This window comes from Cavia porcellus, unplaced genomic scaffold (assembly GCF_034190915.1).
Source record: "Cavia porcellus strain 051 isolate PalLab524CR breed Dunkin Hartley unplaced genomic scaffold, mCavPor4.1 scaffold_32, whole genome shotgun sequence".
Classification (NCBI taxonomy): Eukaryota; Metazoa; Chordata; class Mammalia; order Rodentia; family Caviidae; genus Cavia; species Cavia porcellus.
This window is the reverse complement of record NW_026947515.1, coordinates 44,871,152-44,897,383: the sequence shown is the minus strand read 5'-3', so window position 1 is coordinate 44,897,383 and position 26,232 is coordinate 44,871,152. Positions and strand designations below refer to the sequence as shown.

General features: G+C 37.9%; 2 protein-coding genes across 21 annotated transcripts in view; one reads left to right on the top strand and one right to left on the bottom strand.

Annotated features, from left to right (window-relative positions):
• Window positions 1–22,305, bottom strand: part of Ncor1 (nuclear receptor corepressor 1) — a 152,723-nt gene extending 130,418 nt beyond the window's left edge. For 16 of the 19 annotated variants that reach the window (XM_063242447.1, XM_063242441.1, XM_063242453.1 and 13 more), the window contains exons 1-2: window positions 22,166–22,305; window positions 1,114–1,279 (exon numbers count right to left, since the gene is read on the bottom strand). In XM_063242447.1, coding sequence (XP_063098517.1) covers window positions 1,114–1,221 — 108 coding nt within the window. In that variant the 5' untranslated portion in view covers window positions 1,222–1,279; window positions 22,166–22,305. Of the gene's footprint in view, window positions 1–1,113; window positions 1,280–2,259; window positions 2,281–10,521; window positions 10,630–22,165 lie in introns of all 19 variants that reach the window. The other 3 variants (XM_063242443.1, XM_063242442.1, XM_063242458.1) reach the window with 3 other exon arrangements.
• A 170-nt stretch (window positions 22,306–22,475) lies between these two features.
• The window catches only part of Pigl (phosphatidylinositol glycan anchor biosynthesis class L), a 78,658-nt gene continuing 74,901 nt past the window's right edge, over window positions 22,476–26,232 (top strand). The window contains exon 1 of one of the 2 annotated variants that reach the window (XR_010045304.1): window positions 22,476–23,689. Coding sequence is in view for 1 of the 2 variants with exons in the window: in XM_003466307.5 (XP_003466355.2) it covers window positions 23,359–23,689 (331 nt within the window). In the remaining variant the exon portion in view is untranslated. The remainder of the gene's footprint in view (window positions 23,690–26,232) is intronic. The other variant, XM_003466307.5, reaches the window with a different exon arrangement.

Below are 26,232 nucleotides of genomic sequence, written 5' to 3'. Positions count from 1 at the left end.
GTTAAGACTATAAGACAACATTTCTTTACATAATCTAGATACAATGACATGGATATGTTTTCTAAATAATTTTACTTATAAAAACAATTGAGAACTGAAATAGGAGACTGGGTACATCAGACATGGTCAAACTGAAAAAGTACTGTGGGAAGCCGAAGAAGTCACAGGCAAAACAATTCACAAAACTCCAAACACACAACCTACTGTGACAGAAAGATTGGTGGATGCTTGGGAGCTGAGGCTGGTAGGAAGTTGGGGAAAAGAACTGACTTCTGGGGTGACAGAAATAATCTTCATTTGGTGATTTTATGGTTATACAAGTTTGTCAAAATATACACATGAAAATGTATACACATGGGGGCTGGAGGTTTAGCTCAGCGGCATAAGCACCTGCCTTGCAAGCAGGCAGTCGTGAGTTCGATCCCTGGTACTGATAAAAATGAAAAAGACCAAAAAACAAAAAAAAAAAAAAAGAAGAAAGAAAATGTATACACATAAAAATAGATATATTTTATTATCTATATAAACTAAACTCTAAAGTCTAACTTTTTTTGAAAAGGTAGCATCAGGCCAGGGATTTAGCTCAGAGGCATGAGCACCTGCTTGGCAAGTGCCAGGTCATGAGTTTAGTCCCCAAAAAGAACAACAGAAAAGGCAGCATCAACAATAATCTGACAAAACTAGAAACCAGGGGAATGGCACTAGAGCAGAAAGAATACATAATCAAAAATCAACACCAAATCACGGAAAAAATTCTCAAACTAAAACAAAAAATAATTTCAACCTAAAAGAAGCATTAATAAACCATGCAACACTATAATTAGGGGTGAAACACTAAATATTTTTCCTACATAGAACAATGAATGTAAGGATATCCATTTTATACTTTAACCATGACCACACTTCAAAGGAATCCTCAGTAGCACCCAATTATATTTTTCCTGATAAATCTGACAGAAAACTACACTGAGAGAATTTCCAAACTTTAGTTCCTCATCATTGAGACAGATTTTTGCCATTAAAAAGCTATCTTTATTTGGTTTCTGGGTAATAAATGTTTTAAGTAGTAAAACATAAAACATATGTGCAATTTGCATAGCATCTCTTCCTTACCTGCTGGTGGCGGGTGTTGGGAAAGGTGTACTGGACAGAGTGGGAAGGGTACCGACTTTGTTCTGTACTGAATGCTCCTTGGTTGGGAGGATAACCTGAACTTGACATTATCAATAACGAAGTTCTCACTGGGTTGTGAGATCAAGTCCAACAAACAATCATGTTTCTAAACAGGATGGAAAGAAGAAAATTCGTAAGAAACTAAAACACTAACTCTACAGCTAGTAAATTATAACTACAGATACATAAATAAAGCCATAATTACCAGTAAAAGCATTCTCTATATTCACTTAGTAAGGTTAGATAAACATAAACAGATCTTTTCCATTACATTTAGAAAAAGGTCCTCTGACATACAACTAATGGTACCATTAGCTACAGTAAAATCATGCATATAAAATCTTATGGGGGCAGTAAATGTATACTCATTCAGTGGTAGAGAGTATTTGCTTATTAGCAGCTTAGCATGACAAAGGCCCTGGGTTCAAGACCAAGAAATCTTACCGTTAGTAAAGACATTATATTACAGTGACCTATGCACACCCATGTTTACAGCATGATTCATAATAGCTAAAGCTTGGAAGCAGTCTATGTCCTTCAAAAGATGAATGGATAAAGAAAATGTATTTATACACAGCACAACACTATTCTACCATTAAGAGAGATAATCTTGAGTCACCTAGGAAAATGTATGGTCTTGAGACCATAATGTTAAATGAAATAAATCAAACACAAGCTTAAATATCACATGGTTTCTCTTATATGCAAAATCCAGGTTATACAAACCAAAATAAAAAATAGATTAATGGGAAGTAGGAAGAGAGATCTTTCTCAAATGGAAATTTTCGGAGGGTCAAGCCATGGAGGGAGGAGTGGGGAGAGGAAAATGAAAATGAAAAAAGAAATTGGAATGTATTATGTGCATGCACCAATTCCACACAAAAAATATAAACAGTATGTACTACAAACACATGCTAATACAAATTAAATCAAATAATTAGAAAGAAAATCTTGGGCTGGGGACACAGCTCAGTGACACAGCACTGATCTGGTAAGCACAAGGTCCTATGTTCAATACCCAGTACCAAAAAAAAAAAAAAAAAAAAAAAAAAAAGCAAAGAAAGAAAGGAAAAAGGAAAATCTTACCACACAGCAACCAGTAAATGTCTGAAAAACAAATATATAACAAATACACTCTCAATTTTGAGAGATATGAAAAAGTCAACTGGAAAAAGAATTGTAGAGTTTTTACAAGGTTAAAGGATTTGTGCCCAGAAAATAGTCCTTATTAAATAATTACACCTCAAAATAAAAGTTTTAAGAAATCACTGAGGATAAGAAAACTTTCACAGAAGAATAAAAGTAAACATCACTTCAAGGAAAACAATTGCTAATATTTGTGAAAAATAGAATTTAGGAAAACTTATATATACCATCATGAGAGTCACAGCATTCAACACTTTTAAAGACTCTTCTCATGAGACAGATGAGGAAATAAATGTTTTGATATTATATGTCAATATTCAAACTACTTACATAATTAAATGAACAAATTAGTTTCCAAGTAGCTAACACAAAATATTACAAAGTTATGCATGAATGAAGATGTATCTAAAATATTACAAAGTATAAGATAAACCAATAAATTTTTATGTAACTGATTATGAAAAGATCATCAACAAGGTTTCGACTCTACATAGTAACTAAGCTTTAAAAAATACTACCTGTCTGGTTTTGTTGCCCTATCAAAGAATACCCACAATTATCTAAAAACCTATTAAAATAACTTTTCTTTTCCAGCTATATAACTTTTTAGAGTTGGGGTTTTTAAAATAAATTTTAATAAAAAGTGTACTTTTTGCTCAGCTATAAAAAAAGGATGATCTTGAGGCTTTCATATTGAAATGGAGCCAACTTGAAACTATCCTCATAAGTGAAATAAGAATCATATTTATATCACATTGTGTCTCTAGTGTAAAAAATAAGAACTGTAGGAGTAATAAAACCCAAAATGTGTAATTTCTATTGTAAAAAAGAAAGGAAGCGAAAGTGCTCTAAAGGACATAACTGCATGTATGTTTACGTGTGTAAGACAGATAACCATATTACTAAGTTTTGTTGGATCGTTGAGCAGAACTGTTTGCCGTCTCACTGTTTGAATGTCCACTTTGTACACTTTAATTTTGGAACCTGAACAACTATTTCTAAGATGACAGTATGTAATTTATCAACTAGTGATTTCTTAGTGTTTATTTATTTATTTATTTTTTGGAATTCTGTATTGTTGCTACCCTTTTTTCTGTTTTGTTTTTCTCTTTAAATAAAAAAAAAGTATATTTTAAGAGATTTAATGCAGTATACATGAGAATTAAGCAGTATTTCATCTTCTAATATCAAGCTAGATATTAAAGATTTGCAAAAGGCAAAACATCAGTCCTACCAAATTTTATTTTTGAAAATAGTCACATATCATAAAAAAGCATAATTTATATTAACATGTAGTACAGATATATAATGTATGTACGTTGGGAGCTGGAAATCAAACCCAGATTCTCACTCATGTTAAGCACAGGCCATAGCACTGAGCTACATCCTACACCCTGTTTTTGAATAATTAGAATTTCTTTATTTAATATCTATCTTGATAAATATCAACACATATATAACTCATATAAGCAAAACCTTGTTGGAGTCCTAAATAACTTTTAAAAGTGCAAGTCAAAAAGTTTGATGATCATTAGGTACTCTTTAGTCTGACCAGCCTAAGACTCTGGAGACCAGTTACACCCAAATTCATATATACATATCTGTGTTCTGGAGACTGTCCCTCTGGGTAACACATGGCTAAAATATACTGGACCAAGAACCAACCAACCAGATTCCTCTCCAAAATATGGAATTAAGAACATTAGCTACAGGAAATTGAGCCACAAAGAACTCAAAGCAAGATAGTCAAGGTAAACCAAGGAAGTGCCAAAGAAATTACAGGGGAAATGAAAGTGTCAGTTTACAGACAGTGTGGGACAGACATGCAGAGAGTCAGAAAAAGACCACCAGCCCTGTGAGACAAAGCAGGAGGACCCTTAGCGTCTGCCTTTTGTTCCAGGGTCAGTCACCATGAGAAGCAAAGCTATACAGCTCTTTCCGTGTCCTTAGATATCTGTTAAAGTGCCTAGTCTTTGTAAACCCTCCTTTACTTAGTACAGGCTGAGCAAGTTTTCATGTCTTAGAATATCAGAATCTCAAAAGTTCAAAAAGTAATACTACCTGGGAAAACCACCCAAATGTCATATCTTGTCAAGTGGTGAATGGGTAAATAAAATGTGGTATATTCCCAAAGAACAGATTCAACCCTAAAAAAGAATGAAATTGCTGATTAAAATAAGCCAATGAGAGCCGGGCCTGGTGGCTCATGCCTGTAATCCCAGCACTCAGGAGGCTGAGGTAGAATGATCATTGTGAGTTTGAGACCAGCCTGGGCTACAAAGTGAGCTCAAGGCCGGCCGGAACTCCACAGTGAGACCCTGTCTCAAAAAGACAAAAAAGACAAAAAAAAAAAAAAAAAAAGAAGCCAATGGCAACACATGATTTACTTTCGTACAAAAGTCCAAAAGAGGGGCTGGGGATTTAGCTCAGCGGCATAAGTGCCGGCCTTGCAAGCAGGCAGTCATGAGTTCGATCCCCAGTACCTATAAAAAGGAAAAAGACAAAAAAAAAAAAAAAAAAAAAAAAAAAGTCCAGAAGAAGCAAATATACAATGATAAAAAAAAGGATCAGTGGCCACTGTGGGATAGTGACGCAGATATAAAGAATATTGGAAGATAGCTAATGGGTAAAAAGGTTCTTTTTACTGTGGTAAAATATACAGAATTCATCATTTTAACTTTTTTCTTCTTCACAGTGCTGAGAACTGAACCCAGGGCCTTTACAATAAGCAACATCTCCAATCCTTATTTTGAGACAGCGTTTCACTAGGTCACTCAATTTCTCAAGCTAGTCTCAAATGTGCAATCCCCCTGCCTCAGCTTCCCAGAATTACAGTTATATGTCAGTACACCCAACATATCTACATATAGTTTTTTTTTAAACAAATCACTAAGAAAAAAATGATCACAACCAAAAAACTTATGATGGTAAGACAGAATTAAGAAGGTTAGATTTGTTTGTTTTTTATTTGTTTCTTTTTTTTTTTGTTCCAGGAATCACACTCTAGACCTTGTGCTTGTCAGGCAGGCAGTGCCAATGAATTACATCCCCAACCCCAAGATAGGATTAACAAAGGAAATGAAAAACAAAGTTACCTTCATTGCAAATCACAAAAAAAAAAAAAAAGCAAAACAAAAACAAAATCATTTTTCCAAACAAACTGGTATATATATATAAAATGCCTAATATTGGTGAAGGTTTTGGAGAATCAGCATTCTTTTACTCACTAGTTTGTATATAAACTGGCCCAAATTACCTTCCTAACAAAAATCTTTTTTTGTGTGTGTGGTACTGAGGATTGAACTCATGACCTAGCGCTTGCCAGGCAAGCTGTACCAAAAGTCTTAAAAACATGTATGTCCTCTACTACAGTAATTCCTCTTCTAGGAATTTATCAATTTATCTGTTCAGATACCTAAAGATAAATGACTGAGAATATGTCTCAAGGAATTGTCCTAAACATCTAATTCATACAGTTTTGGTTTTGGTTTTGGTTTCTTAAGTCAGGGTCTCACTATATTGCCCAGGCTGGTCTTGAACCAGTGGGCTCAAGTGATCTTTGGTCTTGGCCCCTTTTAAAATGCTAGAATGACAGGTACACACATCCCATTCAGTTCATTTCACCTTTGCAAAGACCTCCACCCCCAAATTATAAGTGTTACACAGTTTGCTCTCACACTACTTAAAGTTTTAATTTTTTAATATTTATCTTCTTAACCATCTAAAAATTCTGTAGGAAATTTTATTTTCTAATTCTAACTGGGTAAGGAATTTGATTAAAAATGGGAAAGGAGTCTAATTGTATTTTCTTAATTCATAGGTAACTCACTGAGCCTGTCTTTCTGTATGGACTAGCAACGCTACCCTTAATATAACTCAGCAATTTCACTGGTAGGTATGTACTCTAGAGAAGCTAGCATATATAAATAAATAAGGGATATTTATTGCAAAAGGGTATTTACTGAAATAGAAAAATGTGAAGAAAACCTAAAGATAAGTCAATAAAATAAACTAGTATGAACAAAAAGAAATACAGCAGTTTCAGTGAATAGCCCGAGTCAGGCAGACAGCTCAGTGACACAATGCCTGCCTGGCAAAATGCGAGGTCCTGAATTCAATTCCCAGTATCAAAAAAATGAATGAATAAAAAGAAACTATAGCTACATATTTCAAAACACATCCCTCAAAAAAGTTGAGAAATGAAAAAATACGACTTATGGTTCATAATACACATACAATAAAAACATATATATGATATACATCTAATTTAGGATGACGGTTACATCTGAGGAAGCGGGAAAAGGTAGACTCTGTAACACTTTCTTAAAAAGTAAAGCAACTGTGATAAAACAAAACAGACAGTAGATAGATGGACCCCAGGCATACTGCTCTCTATACTTTTATGGGGCTGAAATTATACATTAAAAAAAAAAACCTCATCTTTACTATTAAGTATGTCCCCACTTACAATTCTAGATGTTAATTTGGTTTCTCTTGTCCTATACCACAGCACATTTTGTAAATCATGATGACATTATAAAGTTTTTATATTGAATAAAGCACTTTCCCCTTTGCTTGCTTTGTTGTTGCTTCTACTTTTTTGTTTTTATTTTTATTTTGTTTTTTGAGACGGGATCTGGCTATGCAATTCAGGCTGACCTTGATCTCACTTTGCAGCCCAGGCTGGCCTCAAACTCATGGCAATCCTCCAGCGTCAGCCTCCTGAGTGCTGGGAGGATAGGCATGTACCACCACACCCAGTTTGCTTCTACTTTCAAAGACTTCACCTTTCACATCTAGAATATTTCCTTCATTCAAGTATCAGGGTCACTTTGTCAGGTGCCACAAAGAAACTGGGCCAGAACACGTAAATACTGAATCATTAGATTTATTATAAGAGAACAGGAACCCTTATACTACTGAGCATTCCCATCCCAAAACATGGTATTTTTTTTCTAAGATGAACAATAAGACAGGACTATTTCACATATATGATGGGGACTATGATGAAAAAATATTTGTGTGAATATTTATATACCCTTCCTCAATTACACATAAAAATACAAAAATTCACACAACAAAGTTTATATAAACATATACATGTGTGAAAATACACTCAGTATAATTACTTACAGTTAAAATGAAAATTGTCTATATTGTCTATTTATTTAATATTTTATGTTCCTTAGCAGCATAATTTTTCTGGTTCCACCATTTCAAGGATTTAAAAGAGAAAATTCAGACAAAAGTTTCAATACACCAATTCAACCCAATTTCCCGTTTTTAATCAAATTCCTTACCCAGTTAGAATTAGAAAATAAAAATTTCGTAAACATTATTCTAACTTGAAAACAAAATGTATAGCATATCTTCATATTTTATTTTACTTGATAATATGTAACAGATGACTACCCTAAATAAACTTCCTTCTCATCTCACTTTTTCTGCTATAGGAGGGTGAGATGACTGACCAGCCTGATTCCGCTCTGCTTTCTCCACGGCCTAAGCCAAGATACAGCAAGCAGCAAACGCTGGGGGTGAGAGGTTTTGCAATTACCCAACCAGCACTGACTTTACAGATGAGAAATTTGAAGAATACAGAAATTCAATAATCCTTCCAGTATCAGCTGTCAGGGCAAAAATGGAAGAAGCTAGTTGTTGGTTTTTTCTTCTTCTTTTTTTTTTTTTTAATTTTCCCCAATGCTGTGGTGCTTTCTCAGCAAGTAATGAACTACCCCACCAGTTAAGCAAGATGTTCAGTGGGGCCACGTATTAAAACCATCCGGTAACTTCTCCCTGATCTCTGTATCAATACTTGTGCTGGGTATAAGGAAAAGCCAACATGTAGGAGTTCTGTTGTTGAGAGACAGTGGTAATTTTTTTTTTAAATTTTTGGAAATGAGTATTATATGATATAACAGTTTTTAAAAGTTAACAAAGAGTATAAAGTAAAAAGTCTTTCTCACCCTCATTCTCCAGCTGCTGCTACTCAGCTGCTCTCCCAAAAGGCAACCAAAAGTAGTTTCTGAGTATCCTTTTAGAGACATCCCTTAAAAATTCACAAGCACACACTGTTCTGCATCTTCATTTATTACTTAACAATGTATCTTGCCAATCATCTCATGAGGTCATAAATAACTTCTTAGTTTTATCTGACAATATGAACATTCATGAATATTTCATGTTTTGTAAGCAATATTAATCTACAACCTTAAGAAATGCTTAAATAATTTACCTCTGAGGTCTCCTCCCAATTCAGACATGCAAGTACATAAAGCTATAAACGGGATACAAAGGCAAAAGGAAGATCTTAACCCCTGGATCATCGAAATTTTTTTCTGAGTGACTTACACGCTAGAAATCTTTACAGTGGTGTGGATTTAGGGAGTTTCTGTTTTCTTTCTTTTTTTTCAATAATGGTTAGTCCAGAGTTCAGTATCTGCACTGTGTCACTCAGGTATAAATTACATATTTATTTCTCACTTTTGTCAATAATCTTTCCTGAGGTCCTAGGCTTTCTGAAGTGATTTTAGTAGGGCCAAGCATGGTGGTATTCGCCCATAATCCCAGCACTCAACAGGCTGAGACAAGATCCCTGGGCTACATAGTGAGTTCAAGGCCAGCCTGCTTTACACAGTGAACTCAAGGCCATCCTGAACTACACAGTGAGACACTGTCTCAAAACAGCAACAACAACAACAAAAAACAGGCTGAGTTAAAAGTATAACCACATGCCTAGAATTCCAGCACTTGGGAGGCTGAAGAGGAAAACCGCCCTGCACTGTGCTTAACGCCAGCCTGGGCTACATAGTAAGTTCAAGACAAGCTTCAATTGCATAGCGAGACAGTCTCAAAATTCCGAAAACAATTTTCAAATAAAAATAAAAGTATAATCAGCCAGACACAGGAGACAATAAAACAATATCAAAATCAAGAGATCATCATCAACTGGCATATACATTTAGGGTTATAACAAGTCCTTTTTTTTTTTTTTTTTTTGACAGGTCTCGCTATGTAATTCAGACTGGCCTCGAACTCACCATGTAGCCCAGGCTGGCCTCACACTCAAAATGATCTTCCAGCATCAGCCTCTTTGATTGCTGGGATTACAGGCGTGCACCACCATGCCTGGTCTAGAGCAGGCCCCTCCTATCCTCAGGAACTGCAGCCTGGAGACCATGCCAACCTTCTTCTCAAACCCTACCCATGAAATTGACAGCCAGTACTCAGACTTTTTTATTTTCTAACTAGCGCTCCTTCCTTTACATGTAAGCCCAAAGTATAAAAGATACAGAAGAGAAATTAATTCAGTGAGAATGTGGGAATCCAGAATCCATCGATGTTTTCAGCACCACTGGCCCCATCCTTCTTTCCCCTCAGTCACCAAGATATCTCTACAGAACACTACAGTTTGAAACCAACTGAAATAAAACAATCTGACTTAAAATTAGAGCTGAAGGGAAAGAGAACATACTAACTGGCAGTTATAACTGAAATTATAATGTCTTGGCATCAAAACTCATTAATAAAGGACAAGTTACATGCTTGGCTCACATAATGTAGAAATTTTGAATTGTTTAAGAAATCTGCTCAAGATTTCATAAGTGCCTTATGTTTTAAATAACAATAAACATAAAATCTTAGGGCAAGAATAACATGCTAAAACAAGATATCACTGTTTTAATTGATAAGAGTACACTAAATCTAAATTCTACAGATAAACTCAAAATTAGATGCCTGTAGCTTGCAAAAGGACAATAAAATATGGCCAAATAAAATGGTCTATTTAAGTTCCTGTTTGTTCTTCCCATATTAAACGCACACATTTACTCAACGGGAAACTTTATTACAACAACAAAATTTCAAACACAATCTTCTAAAAATAAAAAGCTAATCCTTCTCTCACCAGGAACTCCTGGCTTTTGGCCTACAATCTTTGCATAACCAAAATGTACTTGGATAGCTTTTCAAGGTGGCCTAAGCTATCTTGGAAAAAAAGCTAAAAATATACTGCACTGTGGCAAGACTGCAGATGACTCTTCAGATGAGCAAGAATCAATCCACTAAGACTCATGAGAGAGGTAAGTCCACATTTCGCCAAAGTAGAAAAAAATCATACAAAATATGCATTTTTTAACTAATCAAATAATAAAATTTTAAGATACAAAGTAAGGGAAAAGGCTGGGTGTGATTGGCACATACCTGTAATCCCAGTACTTTGGAGGCTGAGGCAGAAAGATCACTGTGAGTTTGAGGTCAGCCTGGACTGCACAGTAAATTCAAGGTCAGCCTGAACTACAGAGCAAGACCCTATCTCAAAAAACAAAAAAAGGAAAAAAAATCGGGTAAGGGAATGTCCTTTTATGACACCACAGATAGTAAAATACTAAACTAAAGTCAATTAGGTTTCACTAATTTCCACAAAGCAACCCAGCTCTGATGCAACTCCCACGGCATGTTACTCAGGGAGAGGCTCCGGGAGACCACTGCCCTGGGCATCTCAGCCATCTGAAATCTAGTCTGGAGATAAGTTAAAAAGCTAAGCTACTATCCTGAGCCTCAAAGTCCAACATCCAGAAAAGACCAGAATATGTAAGTTCTGCAACTGGTACAATACCACAGTAGTACTATTCAAGAATATAAACTAAAGCATTGTTAAAATGAACTAAAGCATTCTTCCCATTTAAAACAAAAGTTGTCCTAAAAGAGTATCGTTAACAAGGTATTTTATTTGAAGCCTCCTATGGAATTATGACACATGACAGATGAATGACCAAGGATGGTGTGCATGCCTGTATCTCAGTGCATAGAAGGCTGAGGCAGGAGGCCAACCGATGCTACATAGTGAGTTTAAGGCCAGTCTGAACTACATAGTGAGACCTTGGCTCAAAGAAAAAAAGAGAGAGAGACAGGGAGAGAAAGGTGAATGGGAGCAAAACAACAAAGCTTTTTAAGTTACAATACCACAGTCCCAATAAGATATGATAGTGACAGAAAATATTAATAAAGACAATTATTGATGTATCTATGGGTACATGCATTCAATAAACAATCCTTGAACATAAGAAAAATGATACTACTTTATCCCCACATAAAGTGAGAAAGGAAAAATTTCCCAAAAGGCAGTACTAGACAATCACCAAATTAAAAACCCTGTACTGTATCTGCACTATATTAAATGACAAATAAATGACTACTTCCCAATTCTTTCCTTAACACACACAAAAAAGAATATGTATTGAGATCAGAAAGATTATGGGACTGATTTAACATATAAAACAATGCCAGGTGTGGTGGTAAATGCCTGTAATCCCAACACTGAGGGGGCAGGAGGATTGAGGCCAGCCTGAGCTACATAGTCAATTCAAGGATTAAACTACAAAGAGAGACACGTCTCAAAAAAAAAAACCTAGAAAGGGCCAGGGATATATCTCATAGTAGATCACCACTAGATTCACTGCCCAGTACTGCAATAAATAAGTAAATAAATAAACCTTAAAGAGAATAATAAAGTGTTGCCATTCACCAAGTCTTTTTTATGTACTGAGTAGTATATTAAGACTTTGTTTTCTCTCCTGTTTGCTTTGAGCTCACCTACAAGCCTAATTCCATTATTATCTTTAAGGCTTGAGAGAGGCTAAGAAGCTTCCCTAATTTTTTATAATTTAGATATCTTAAAAATTATGTTCTGCTGCCTCCCTTTTCACATGCCAGCAGAACTTACTGCAGGTTACTAAGCAAATAAGACTAACAAGCACATTTTTTAAAAGGTATACAATATACCAAAATAAAGTAGGGAAAAAGAGCTGGAATATAAGGGGACTTGCCTAACAGGGAGGTGGGGACGAGGTAGGGAAGAGAGGGAAATTAGAATTCAAATAGGTTCACTATACCTAGTTCTAAGGCAAAGTGAACGAAACTAAACCCTCAGATACCGGTAAGGACAGGGACTGCTCTGTGCTGTTCCCACGGCTCGGCAGCAGCTAACCGTGCGTAACCCTCGGCACCGGCCAATCCAGCACCACGGGCCAGGGCCCCCTCCTTGCTCCCACACACGCCGAAGCCTCCCAGGCCTCTCCACCACCACTTCCATCACCCTTATCTCTGAGTCCAGAAAACTAATTTGCTTTCCCACTTCCATACTTTCTCCACTCACAAAGCCTTAAACTATAAATCAGACTGTCTTCTCCTTAAGACTCAAGGGCTTCCTATGCATGCACTACAAATAAAATTCAAACTACTTAAAATGGCCCGCAAGGCCCTGTGTGTTTTATGTGGCCCGCTTTCTCTAGCAGCTTAGCAAACCCCAGCGACAACAGCTTTCTCGCCCTAACTGTCCCCTCCTGACAGCCCTTCCTAACCTCAGGCCTCTGTCCTTCTTTACATCCCCTTGGCATGCTTCTCCTGGGTTACTCATGTGGAAGCTAGCTCCTTCTTAACTTATAGTCTCTCTGTTCAAATGTCTCCTAGAAGGCCCTTTCCCATCACTCTACAAGGTAACCCCCATAAAGTACTATCAATCATATCACCCTTTGGGTCCTATATAGGTTTGCCATAATTTGAAATGAAAACCTTTTTTGATTGTATTTTTCTTTCATGAATAAATAATTCCTCTGATTCCCTGTCTCACTGGTTAAGAGAAATAAACAAGAAATGTACAGGATTTACTGGAAGCAAAGTCTGAAAATTGCTGGATATGCTGTCACACACCTGCAATCCTAGCACTTAAGAAGGAGGCTGAGGCAGGAAGATTCACTGTGGGTTTGAGGCCAGCCTGGGTTAAAAAGTTAGCTCAAGGGCACCCTGAACTGCATACCAAGACCTTGTCTCAAAAAGACAAAAGACAATAAATAAATAAAACAGCAACGCATGGTAGAGCATGCCCATAATCTTTGCAGTATGAGAGACTGAGGCAGGAGAATCACAAGTTCAAGCCCAGGATTAGCAATGTGGCAAGATCCTGTCCTAAAATTAAAAAGAAAAACAAAAACAAAAACAAAAAGGGATGAAGATTTAGCACACTGCAAGTTGGAATTTGTTCCCCATATGAAAGAAAGGGGGAAGAGAGTGAGACAAACAGAGACACATGAGACAGAGGCAAGCACTGTACTATTTATAATATTCCCTCTAATTTGATCCATGGCTGCACACTGTAAATTTTATAGTTAGTAATGTCTTTTTAAGTACCATAGGAAATCCACAAGTCATACACAGACTAATAATGAAGACAACTAACAAACTGGGCACAGTGGCACCCGCCTGTAATCAATCCAACATTCAGAAGATGAGGCAGGAGGTCCGCCCTAAATTCGAGGCCAGCCTGCACTACACAGAGAGTTCAAGGCCAGCCTGAACTGCACAGTGAAATCCTATCTCAAAAAAATAAAATAAAGTCAATTAAGTAACAGTTGTTGAGTATTTATTATGTGCCAGCTACTATGCTTAACCATTCCACTATCTTCATTTTCAAATAAGGAAATTATAGAGAAGTCAAGTTATATATTGGTTGCATTTATTATATCTGACTACATGACAATGAGTGTGAAAAATGTGTGTATGAAAAGGATGTATGAAAAAAGTATATTTTCTGCTATGTAAAGAACTTTCCAGACTTTTTTTTGGTCTTTCTGAGACAGGGTCTTGCTGCTCTGCAATTCAGGTTGGCCTTGGGTTCACTTTGTAGCCCAACACAATTCTCCTCACCCTAAAAATATTCAATTTTAAAAGTGACTGCAAAGGCCAATTTCTTAAATTATCCAAACGTTTAATTTGTAATGCCCAAAACTCCCCAGAGTGTCAACATACTCATACATTGTGGGTGCCTTTATTATTTGGTCCATCCAACTTTGGAAGTAATGCATGTCTACATCTATCCAAATCTGTATTGCATCTTTGGATTGTTCAGCAACTCTGCTTCTAAGCATGTAACCTACAAAGCTGCTTGCATAAGCACAAAAAATAAATACATGTGCACATATGTATAAATATACATTTATACACAAAAAATTGTTTATAGTATTATTTTCTGACAAAAAAACCTAGAAGCCACAAACTTATTAAATAAATAAATCACGGTATTTTCATAAAGTGAAAGTGGTACCATGCAGCCATTGATGAAAGAAATAGCTCCAAATAGATACAAACTTGGCCAGCAGTGGTGGCACACACTTGTAACCCCATAATTTCAGAGGCACAGGAAGGAGGATCAAGAGTTCAAAGCTAGACTGAGCTACACGGTGAGAACAAAGCCTGCCCAGAGTACACAGCAAAACCCTGTCACAAAAAATAAATCCTTGAAACAACAGTAGACCAAAGAGTATCAAATATAATGATCTCATAATTCCGAAATTTATAAGAGGAAAAAAATCTGTAAGAATATGCAACGCTTGGCAGGTACATCTAAGAAGTGACACTGCACTTCAGTATCTTCACACAGTCTTACATTGTACTTCCATAAACTATTACTTATAATGGAAGAGAGACGAGTTTAAAATAATGTATCTTCCTCATGCATTAAAATGACTTTGTATCAGCTGATGCTTGCTCCCAGTGGTGCTTGCCTATAACCCCAGCACTTGGGAGGCTGAGGCAGGAGTGTAGGAGTTCAAAACCACATGAAAAAATGTTTATCATCATTACTCATTAGAGAAATGCACACTAAAACCACACTGAGATTCCATCTCACTCCTGAAAGAATGGCCAGGATCAAGAAAACCAACAACAAATGCTGGAGAGGCTGTGGGGAAAAAGGAACTCTCCTACACTGTTGGTGGGAGTATAGACTGGTGCAACCATTGTGGAGGTAAGCATGGAGACTTCTCAGAAAGCTGGGATTGGAAGTCCCATTTGTTCCAGCTATTCCACTTCTAGGCATATTCCCAGAACTAAAAGCATCACACCACAGTGATATATGTGCACCCATGTTTATAGCAGCACAATTTGTAATCGCCAGATCTTGGAAACAACCCAACTGCCCATCAACTGAGGAATGGATAAAAAAGTTGTGGTATTTTTATACAATGGAGAACTACTCAGCTATAAAGAATGATCACATTTGACATATTTATAAATAAATGGGCGCAGCTTGAGACCATACTCACAAGCGAAATAAACCAAACTCACGTGTAACACCGAATACTTTCCCTAGTGTAAGAAATGGTAAGAATACATAAAAGTATGTGGTAACCATGATTCCCCATTATATTGCTTTGAAGCCTTATAATGTTTTCATTCATTAATTGGAATGGTTTTATTCTAGGTTGTTTGATTTTATTGTCTGTGATGGCATGAACAGCTATTTTGAAGAAAACAACACATTATAATAGCTAGTGATGATTTAATATCATCTTGTTTTAAGTTCCACCAAGCTTACGTTCTTCTGTCTCCATCGGTTTTATCATGTTGTATCTTATTGGATTTTATTATATGTGATAGTATAAACAAAATTTTTTATAGACAAGGAGATAATATAGAAACCACTGTTCATTTTCTGTTAGTTGGTTCTGAATACCCTGTAATACTTTCATTCTCTTGAATGGTTTTACACTGTTTTTATGTTTGATACTATAGTATATGAAGGTATACTCAAATATTTCAAGGAAAGAGACACTATGGTAGCTACTGTTATGTCGGATTGTCTTGTGGTGAAACACTATGTTGCTTAAATTGTTCTGGAAAAAAAAAAAAAAGAGTTCAAAGCCAACCTGGATTACACAAGAAGACCTTGCATCAAAAAGGGAATGGGGGGCTTTGTGTGAACATAAAGTCATTCCCCATTCCACTCAGTCCCCTCCAATGTTTTTTGGGTTTTGGGGGGTTTTTTTTTTTGGTTTTTTTTTTTTTTTGGTCTTTTTCTTTTTTATCGGTACGGGGGATCCAACTCATGACCACACACTTGCAAGACAGGCACTTATGCCACTGAGCTAAATCCCCAGCCCCAGTCCCCTCCAATGTATATACTCCTACATCGAGTACATTTATATTGTGCCTATTTTAAACTATAACTTGTAGAAAACACAAGTTTTGGTTTCATTCCGAATACTTCCAAATATATGAAAATTATTATAATTAAAAAATGAATTGAAGAACTTAATTAAAAGTAATACAAAATTAAACATCTTGGAACAGTTTAAAAACATGATGATTACTACTTACAACAAACATTTTCAAAGCTATATAAACTCGTATGTTAGCCGGGTACAGGGGCGCACACCTATGATCCCAGCACTGGGAAGGCAGAGGCAGGAGGGTCATCACGGCTTCAAGGCCAGCCTGGGGTTACACAGTGAATTCAAGGTCAGTCTGAATTGTATTTAGAGACCCTGGCTCAAAAACAAATAAACCCATATGCTATCAGGAAGGAGAATAAACTGCCTTAAAAAAAAATGATTATCACTGAACGATGTATGACCATTAAAACTTCAACAAGAATGTTGTTAGACCAACGCTGGAGAAGAGGGATGTCTATAAGCATTAAGGGGACATAACATAAGCACTGTGGTGTCCCCTGTCTGAGATACTCAGGAGGCTAAGGCCAACAGTTTGAGGCCAGCCTGACCAATATAGCAACATTCTATCTCTTTTAAAGGAAAAAATTGAATTTTCCTAGAAAAATGTAACTTTGATATATTCTGGTTTAATAGTTTGTATACAGCAAAGGAGGAAAAAAAAGGAAAACAGCTTATATTTTACTTCTCTAGAAGCATGAGGAAGGGGAAAAAAATCAAAATAACTTCATAATCTTGACTTTTCATTTACTCCTAACTGATCTTTTTTCATTTTGTTTCGTTTTGTTGTCCAAGCTGGCCTCAAATTCTGAGTAATCCTCCTGTCCAGCCTCCCAACTGCCCACTTTTGTAATCCCAGTGAATCTCTCACTAATTTTAAGGATTTAATTAATCATATAAGGCTACCAGTCAGTACTATTCTTTCAAAGGAATTCCCAGGTTCTATTATAATTCCATAAATCAACTATCCCAAATTTCTAACTCATTAATTTTTCCTAGTTTTGAAACTATTGCAAAGTTTTCTGCATATGTAAGCAAAAACACTTTTATATGCTAAAATTTGAGTTTATAAATATTCTGAAATTATAAATATTCTCTGGGATGAACCATGTCTATTTTCTCATCCTCCCAAAATTAAAAAGAAATTAAAAATAACTGCTAAAAATAACTGATGTGCAAAGCCTACAAGGGCTTATGGTCTAGTAGGGAGTAAACAGAAATGTATATAAGTATATGGCAAATATAAAACATCAAGAATTTTCTGAACAAAAATACATGCTTTAGAGAAAAGGAAATGACGGAAGACTTTCTGGATGAAGTATTATGTGATCAAGCCTTTCAAAACAAGCAGAATTCAACGGTGGTAGAGTTTGGACAAGTAACATAGAACACTCCTGAAAAAAAGCACTGTGAAAGAAAAACAACTGAAAATAGGTATATTATTTAATAGCCTAAATAAACATGCCTAACCTAAGTATTTATGTGACAATTATCTGTTTAAAGAAAGTAATATGCCTTTTCCTTAAGTACACTGCATAGCATGAGTATCTTTAGAAAACTAGTACGGTATTACACAACTGGAAACGGATTAGAAATGCAGTTTCAGGAGCCAGGGATTCAGCTCCGCGGCATAAGGGCCTGCCTCACAAGCCCGTGGTCATGAGTTTGATCCCTGGCACAAAAAAAATTTTTTTAAATAAAAAAATAAAATGCAGTTCCAGCAGTGCTCATGCTTAGAACTCCTAGAGCCCAGAGTCACAACACACCACAGGAAGAAAAAAAAAAAAAACTAATATTAAAAATGAGCTTTTCAATATAGCACTAAAAATTCAGATCAGGTCCATACTATTTATCTAAGCTTTTATGAAACAACTGAAGTCTCTCATACTTTAAAAAAAAAAAAATCTAGGTGTCAGTTTAACCTACTTGTTTGGGTGACAGAGTTCCTAATGCTTCACATAATACAATTTCCATCACTGTGATGATTAAATTACACCAAGTGGGACAACCCATTTAGGATCCTTTCCTGTCTTTCAGGAGTCATTCCCATTCCCATTTCTTTTCTCCAATAAATTGTTCAACTCAAAACAAAAAAAAGGTTACATGAAGTGTCACTAAATTCAGACAGCCTCAAAGACTTTTTTGTTTAAGGAAATAGTCATGCCTAGCCTGGTGGCACAGGCCTATGATGTTGGCACTCTGGAAGACTGAGTTCAAGCCTAGCCTGGAAAATCCAACAACTTAGCAACTTTATCTCAAAAAAATTTTTAAAAGACTAGAAATGCCATTCAGTAGAAATGCCTGGGTTCAATCTCCAGTACTACTAAAAAAACTAAAAAATAAAACAAAATAAAAGATTTGCAACAAAGTAGATTAAATATTAGGCAAACATTCCCAGGGATCACCACATCAGTAACCTAGATCAATGTAATGTTTAAACTATATTTTCATTGCAGAAATTTAATATTATTTTAAATTCAATACATAAGATGAATAGCCATGGTGAGCTCTTATTCTCCATCCACTCCAATTTTTGTTTTAAATAACAAACGTCACATTGAACCATGCCACAGAAGTAAGTTTAACAGAATGAGCACTACGCTGGATATAAGAAACTTGGCTCCTGCTACCAACCGACTGCAACAATTTAGACCACTCGCAGTTTATTCAGCCCCTCAGTTTATTCAAAAATGAAACAAGACTAAACCTGTCTGACTACATTCTATGGTTCTATAAATTATTAACATTGTATTTCAGTCAATTTAGTTTGGCCTGGAAATGGCTACTAAATAAAAATAGCAGCTGAGGAACTCCACATGAACACTCAGTTTGGTAAGGAGTTGGGCTTTCAAGTGCAAAGGTTAGGGGAGCTGGTTATCTTGAAGACTATCCAAGAAATGTCTTGACCATACAAACTCCTGGAGCAGCACAAATGGTAGAAGAAAGCAAAATTGCTCAAGAAAAATACAAAAGTACCAAAATAAAAAACAGATGCTGCATGCAGTTACTGCTACATTACAGAAACTTTTTATAAAGTTTGTCAATACCTCTAAGAAGTCCTGAGAGAAAAATGTTTTCCTAACCATCAAAATTGCCTTTGGTATCCTAATGCTTGAAAATGACAAAGTGTCGGGCAATCTGAAGACTGAGTTATCTGTACATATACTTGATCTCAACCATGCATCTGGGCTTTACAGCAATTACTGCTGTACCCTGAATGTAATAGGTGTCTGGTATCAAAGTGAATGATTGGAAGCACCTGAGGCTGTAATCTGTAAGTCTACACATAATAATTCTGATTAACCTTTACTCTTCGCTTTGTATCATATTCTAGTGAAATAATACATGGGGCCAAGTGCTGTGGTACAAACCAGTAGTCCCAGCTACCCAGGAGGCTGAGGCACGAGGACTGTACCAACTTAAACGCAGTAATACAAAGCCAGCTTGGGAAACAGCAAAATCCCATAAATACATACATACATACATGCGTACGGAAGTAACTATGTGACAGTGCTATCATTTTCAGACATTATGAAGAATTTGAAATTACAACTAAGATAGACCATGAAATACAATAAAACTAAATAACAATCTAACACAAAATATTGAGTAACAGCCTAAAATTTACCTACATCAATTCTGGTCCTAACCAAAAGCCCTTGCTTTCTACAATAGCAACAAACTCCAATTTCACAATTTTTACAAATGCTTCAGACATCTGAATAATATAAACTTACCTAACTATGTACAAATTTTTACTCAAATACAAAGAAACATAATTTCTGGCATTTTGGTCCACCTTTAATTACAAGGACAGTCCAAACAACTTTTACTGTATCTTTCAAAATCCAAGGAGGCATTGTTAAAATTTTACATTCCTCCAGAGGCCATGGAGAGCGCCACAGAAAGCTATATAGATAACAGGTGTATTTTAATATGTTGTAATATGAATGTTTGTTCTAACTATACTCCTACATTTATTCAACAAAAATTTGCAGTGGCAATACACACACACACACACACACACACACACACACACAACTTGGTGCCTTAAACATAAAGATAAAATCTGAGAAAGACCTATCCTGCTTTCCAGAAGAGATAAACAGGTACATGAATACCTACAACACAAGGTAGAAAGGGTAACCACCAATGAGAGATTCACAGATAAAGCATTATTGGATCACAGAGCTGTTACCACCTCATAGAAAGCACACTTTGAATCTATTTAAAGCAATTTCCTATTAACTCCCTTTAGACTTCTAACAGTCAACCCAAGGAGAACAAATGTTTTCCTAATATTATAGATGAGGAAACTGGAGCACAGAAAGGTTGATCATGCTACAAAATGTCAGTTACAGGAAGAATCAGAACTCAGCGTATTACATTTTCTCCGGTATTGTCGTTCAACATATGGCAAGCTTTTGTAAAAGAGTATTTTGGTATTGAAAGGAATCACTCCTGGTATGTGACTGATAATCACAGTGTTGATATAATGTTCCTTAACTGATGTGTTTAAAGCAAGGCAAAGCAACCGGAAACTTTAAATAATAAAATAAACTCTTACTAGATTTTAACTGAAGGAAAAAATAAGATTTTTCTCTGTAGTAACTTGTTATTTCTTCTGTAAGTTTTGTCTACATAAGATTCTAAATAGCCTGAGCTCAAGCAAGTACAAATTGTTTCATCTAATAAATATTTTTATGGAGTACATAAAAACACTTCAAAAATCTATTAAAAATTAAATACACAGCAATGCCATCAACTCTTCAGTTATTCACAATCACACGTGACCTAGAATCATCAGCAGCTATTGATCAAGATATGCTGAACAAATGAATGAATATGTGTTGGCATTTTTAAATCCCGGGCCTGTTGCTCTTTAACACACTGCCATGTTCAGCCTCCCATCACTGCCTCACCCGGGTACACACAAGGAATGTGAATTTCGATATAATTACGGTATAATTAGGCAAGCCAATCTAATGCAGGTGAATATACTAACCCCAAAGATTAGAATTACCCATACCACGACTTTCCAAGGTTAACTCTGCCGAACAGACACTGAGCCATGCAACCCTGACATTTCCTGAGCAAATACTTTTCATAAATATCAGTTACTCTCACCCATTCCTCTAATAGATGACTACTGATCCGTTAATTTAATGAATCCGGTCTCTTCTCCTTTAAGGCTGATTTCTTAATTTTCTAAAATCCCTCTACTCCCCAAAACGAGGTGCATTCGCCCACCCAGCCCATGAAGACACCAATAATAAACGGCGGAAGGCAGAGGGTTCGGATCTTTCCCTTACCACTACCCACCCTTCGCCATTATTACATCCTGAAGTGAGTGGCCTGGTTAGAAAGGTAACTAGTTTGCTCTTCACACACTTGCTCACCGCTGTCACCCTCCGTAACCCTTCCTACGCCCCCAACACGACCCCCAGCCCCACCTCGGGGTGACCCCGGCCCGCCATCCGCGCCAGCCCCACCCGGGACCGGCCCTCGCGTCCCCACCGCCCGCCCGAGGCTCCGCACGCCCCCTCCCCACACCTCCGACACCTCGGGGCCGGCCCCCGCCCGGCCGCTGCCCATTCTTCCTCCAAACTCCGTAAGCCGCCTCCCGCTCAGCCCGAGCTCCACGCCGCGCCCGACTCACCCCGGGGCGGCCGAGGAAAGGGGCCGGGAGGCTGGGCAGGTACCGACCTGGCCGGGCCCGCGACGCCCCTAGCCCGCCCGAGAAGCCGCGCCTGCGGCGGGTGCCCTGCGAGTCCTCGGAAGCCCCAGGCGAGCAGGGGCCCGGAGGCCGGCCGGGGCTGCGGGTGCCCGGGCCTACTCACCCGGAGCCGGCGGAACGTAGGAGTCGGAGCGCCCCCGGGCCTGAGGAACAAGGACGCGGCCCGGCGCGCGGTCCTACACCGGGGCCGCGCTGGGCGCTGCGAGCCGATCGCTCACTCCGGCCGCCGCCGCCGCCGCCGGGGCTGCTGCTTCGCCACCTTGGCCGCCATCTTGACTCAACCCCTCTCCCTCCCCCTAGCCCAGGCGGCCGCGGCTGAGGCGGCTCCGACGCGAGCTCCTCCTTCTTCCGGAGGGCTGGGAGAGCGACTCCCTCCGCTGGTCGGACGCCGCTCCTACTTAGTTTCCTGGGTCACCCAACGTCTGGCCACTTAACGTGTCCCCTCAGCCTCTCGGCTGTGGTGCCCTCGCTCGTACACGGGCCCGGGCGGCACCGCCCGCTGCGGGCCCCGGCGCGACTGCCATCGCGTACAGGCTTGTGGCGCCCGCCGCTGGCGGACCGGCTTCCGCGCGCCCCCGGCCTTCCTCCTCCGGGCGTGGGAAATGGAAGGGCGGCTGGCTGTGGCTTTGGCCTGCGACCCTTCCGCGGTGGGACGGTAGCGGCCACCACCAGCCAGAGATCTGGATAGAAGGACCCGGTCACCACGTGGCAGCGATGCTCGGCGACGTACACCATACTCTGGCACCAGTTCCTCGCCGAAACGCCGGGAGAGGCTGATTAGTGCACGGTGTTACTCCTTAATCTGTAGTAACGCCTAACGACTTTTATCCTCAGGACTGGGACGTGCACTCCCGCAACCTTACTAGCCTGCTCCTACGTGAAGCGATTGTACGGCTACCCCTTGGCCCCATGCGCTCGGTTTTTAGAAAAGCCATCATTTACATCTCAAAACTGAAAAGGAAAAAGTGGCGTTAAAATTAGGCCTTTTTGCAAAACTTTAGGTACAGGCTAACCATATAATTAGGAAAACTAGGGTTTTGAAAAATGAGTTGAAGAGAGAAAGAAGCTCTTTTTCTACCAGTTGTAGTTTAATTTTAGTAGCTTCCTTTTAAGAACATTGTTCGGTAGGGTCAGACAATAATCTTAAATTGAACAGCACGGGCTTCGATTTTGCTCTAAAACCGCGCAGACACAAGACTAAAAATCCTGCTAAAGATGGAGACAGTACAGTACGTGGGGAGCTTCCGTGTTAAGACAGCAAACCCTACTTTTAAAATGAAGCCACGACACACTTAAATGCGGAACGCAGTTTCTGCGGGTGCAGTTTTCTCACCGGAACGGGAGCAGGCGCCAGCCTTCGCTACTACGCAGGCGCAGTGTCACTTACCCGGCATGGGAGAGGTGGTCCTGTTGTGGGTCACTGCAGCGGTGCTGATATGGGCCTTTCTTCGGGTTTGGGACTCCTCAGAACGAAAAAGAACTCAGGAGCAAGCTGGTCTGCCGGGAGCTGGAAGCCGGACCCTCTTGGTGATTGCACACCCAGACGATGAGGCTATGTTCTTTGCTCCCACCGTGCTAGGTTTGGGCCGCCTAAAGCACCGGATGTCCCTGCTCTGCTTCTCTGCAGGTAGGAGGCCTTTGGTGGGCATTGGGAACCGGGGCTCTGCAGGCATTTATGTGTTAACCGATCTCAGTCGACTTCTTCCCAAAGGGCTTTCTGTTCCAGATTGCTAAGTGAATATACACCGAAGGTTCTTTCTCTGGATTTCTCACGAACTGAGGATAAGATTAGTCAGCTTCCTAGGTGGGTTGGGCAACACCTGAAGCGTGTGTACTCCACTGTCGTTAAGACTGAGAAGCAGAATAGTTGCTCGCCATTGGTTTCATATTGTATCTGCATTTCCGTTGGGAACTGCGACCATATATGTTATTCTGTAAAACCTTTTTACAGAAAGATCAATAATAATGATATTAATGTATGCATCAAACAGAACCTATGCATGTCGCTCCTGCTAGCTTCTTAACGCAACAGCCTTATTGCTGCTTTAAAATCTAGAGTGTGCTAAAAAGATGCATGGGCCCAATTGGAGAAGCTGATTCAAATGGTTAGAAAGTAATTGTATAGACAATTTTAGTTTATCTCCACACATCTTTCATTGAAGGAGCCTTTCAAACAAAGGCCTTGTATTATGCTACGGAAAAGATTAAATGAGAAAAAAATGCCCATGGTGCTTAATTATGGTGATAATTTACGATATAAATAAAGCAATTGAATTGTACATATACATTAGGTGAATTTTACAGTGTGTCAAAGTATACCTCAATAAAGCTGTTTTTTAAATTGCCCATGACCTCTTTTCCCATTTGTGTGTCATTCTAATTCTTTTTCTACAGAGATTTTTCACAAAAATTACATTTTATAAAATTACTTTTTTCACTTGTTTTTTTATTGATTTAACACATATTTATTAAACATTTGGCTATGCCTTATTCTATGCCTGTTTCATTAGAACTAGTTTCTAGCCAAGCATGGTGGCACATGCCTGTAATCCCAGCACTCAGGAGGCTGAGACAGGAGGATTGTTGCAAGTTCCAGGCCATTCTGGGCTCCAAAGTAAGTTCAAGGCCCATACTTACAAATAATTGCAAGTTTTTTTTAATAGTTGCAAGTTAAAACAACTTTTTTTTTGCTTTCAATTTTATTTATATTCTATACGTAAATTATAGGAGTCTGATTATAAGCATTATAAGATATGTCTAGATAACATTAAAAACTAATTGCTTTACATCATTTCTTTTTTTTTTTTTTTTTTTGGTTTTCTAATACAAGTGTGCACTACCCAATGCACACTGTGAATTACAAAATTCTGTCTCAAAAAGAAAAAAAAATTAGTTTCTAAATTGGCCATTTTAAGGTTTTGCTTGTAAATCATATTCCCAAAAACATTATACCAGTTTATATTCAAACTGGTAGTAAAGAGACTATTTATCTTGATATAATAGCCTGTTTAGCATTAACTTGTATTTAAAAATAAGTTTCTGGGTTTGTGTAATTTTTTTTCTAAAATCTTTTGTTAATGGTGAGATTAACTATCCTTCATATTTACTGAGAATTTGGATCTATGCATTTTTCTCTGTGTTCTGTTAAAGACATTACTTGCAAATAATTGCAAGTTTTTTTAATAGTTGCAAGTTAAAACAACTTTTTTTCTTTGCTTTCAATTTTATTTATATTCTATACGTAAATTATAGGAGTCCGATTATAAGCAAACTTATTTCAAGATTCACAAGAGAAATCTAGATTTTATCTACAAAATTTATAGATGCAGTATATTCTTTTATAAATTCCTTCATATTTTTAGTATGCATGTAAAATTTTAGGACCAAGAATCAAAATTTTGTTGGAGTTGGTAGGAATTGACCCCAGGGCCTCACATGTGCCAGGCAAGTGCTATACACTTAACTATACACTTAGTCTTCTCAAATTGTTTCTAATTAAAAAAAAAAATTGCATAAGACTGTGGTTGTAGCTCAGTGGTGCAACATTTGTACAGCATGTGCAAGGCCCTAGATTTGATCCTTAGTACCACATCCCTGGCACTAAAATTATTTTTAAGTCTCAACTCATTTAAAAATATGTAGATTAACTGCTCCCCATACTCTTGAATTAACATCTAATGTCAAAAGCAAATACATAGGAACTGGGCTGGGCATGGTGGCCCATACTTACAATTCCAGCATTTGGGGGACTGAGGCAGGAGAATCCCTTCAAATTCATTCAAGGTCAACCTGGGCTGGAACCTAGTTCCTAGGTTGTAGCTCAATGGTGGAACACTTGGCAAGCCTAGAGTAGGATGTCATTGGTTAAATAACATAATCGGCTGTGTTCAGAAGAATCATTCAGAGGCAATATGAAAAACAGTTTCAAAGGAAAGACTGAAGTTTTAAAAACCAACTCAATTCATCACTTTGCCTCTGATGCACTGACAGCTCATGCAATCAGATTTCCCTGTATATCTTGTCTGTATGTTGCTACAAGCAGTCTTGACATCCATATCTTAATTATGTGAGCTGTTATAGCACTATTATCTTCTATGACCAGACCTGAAATTGTTGTTCAAGGTATGTTTGCTGTTTTTGATCTTTTTCTTCTGAATATACTCGCACATT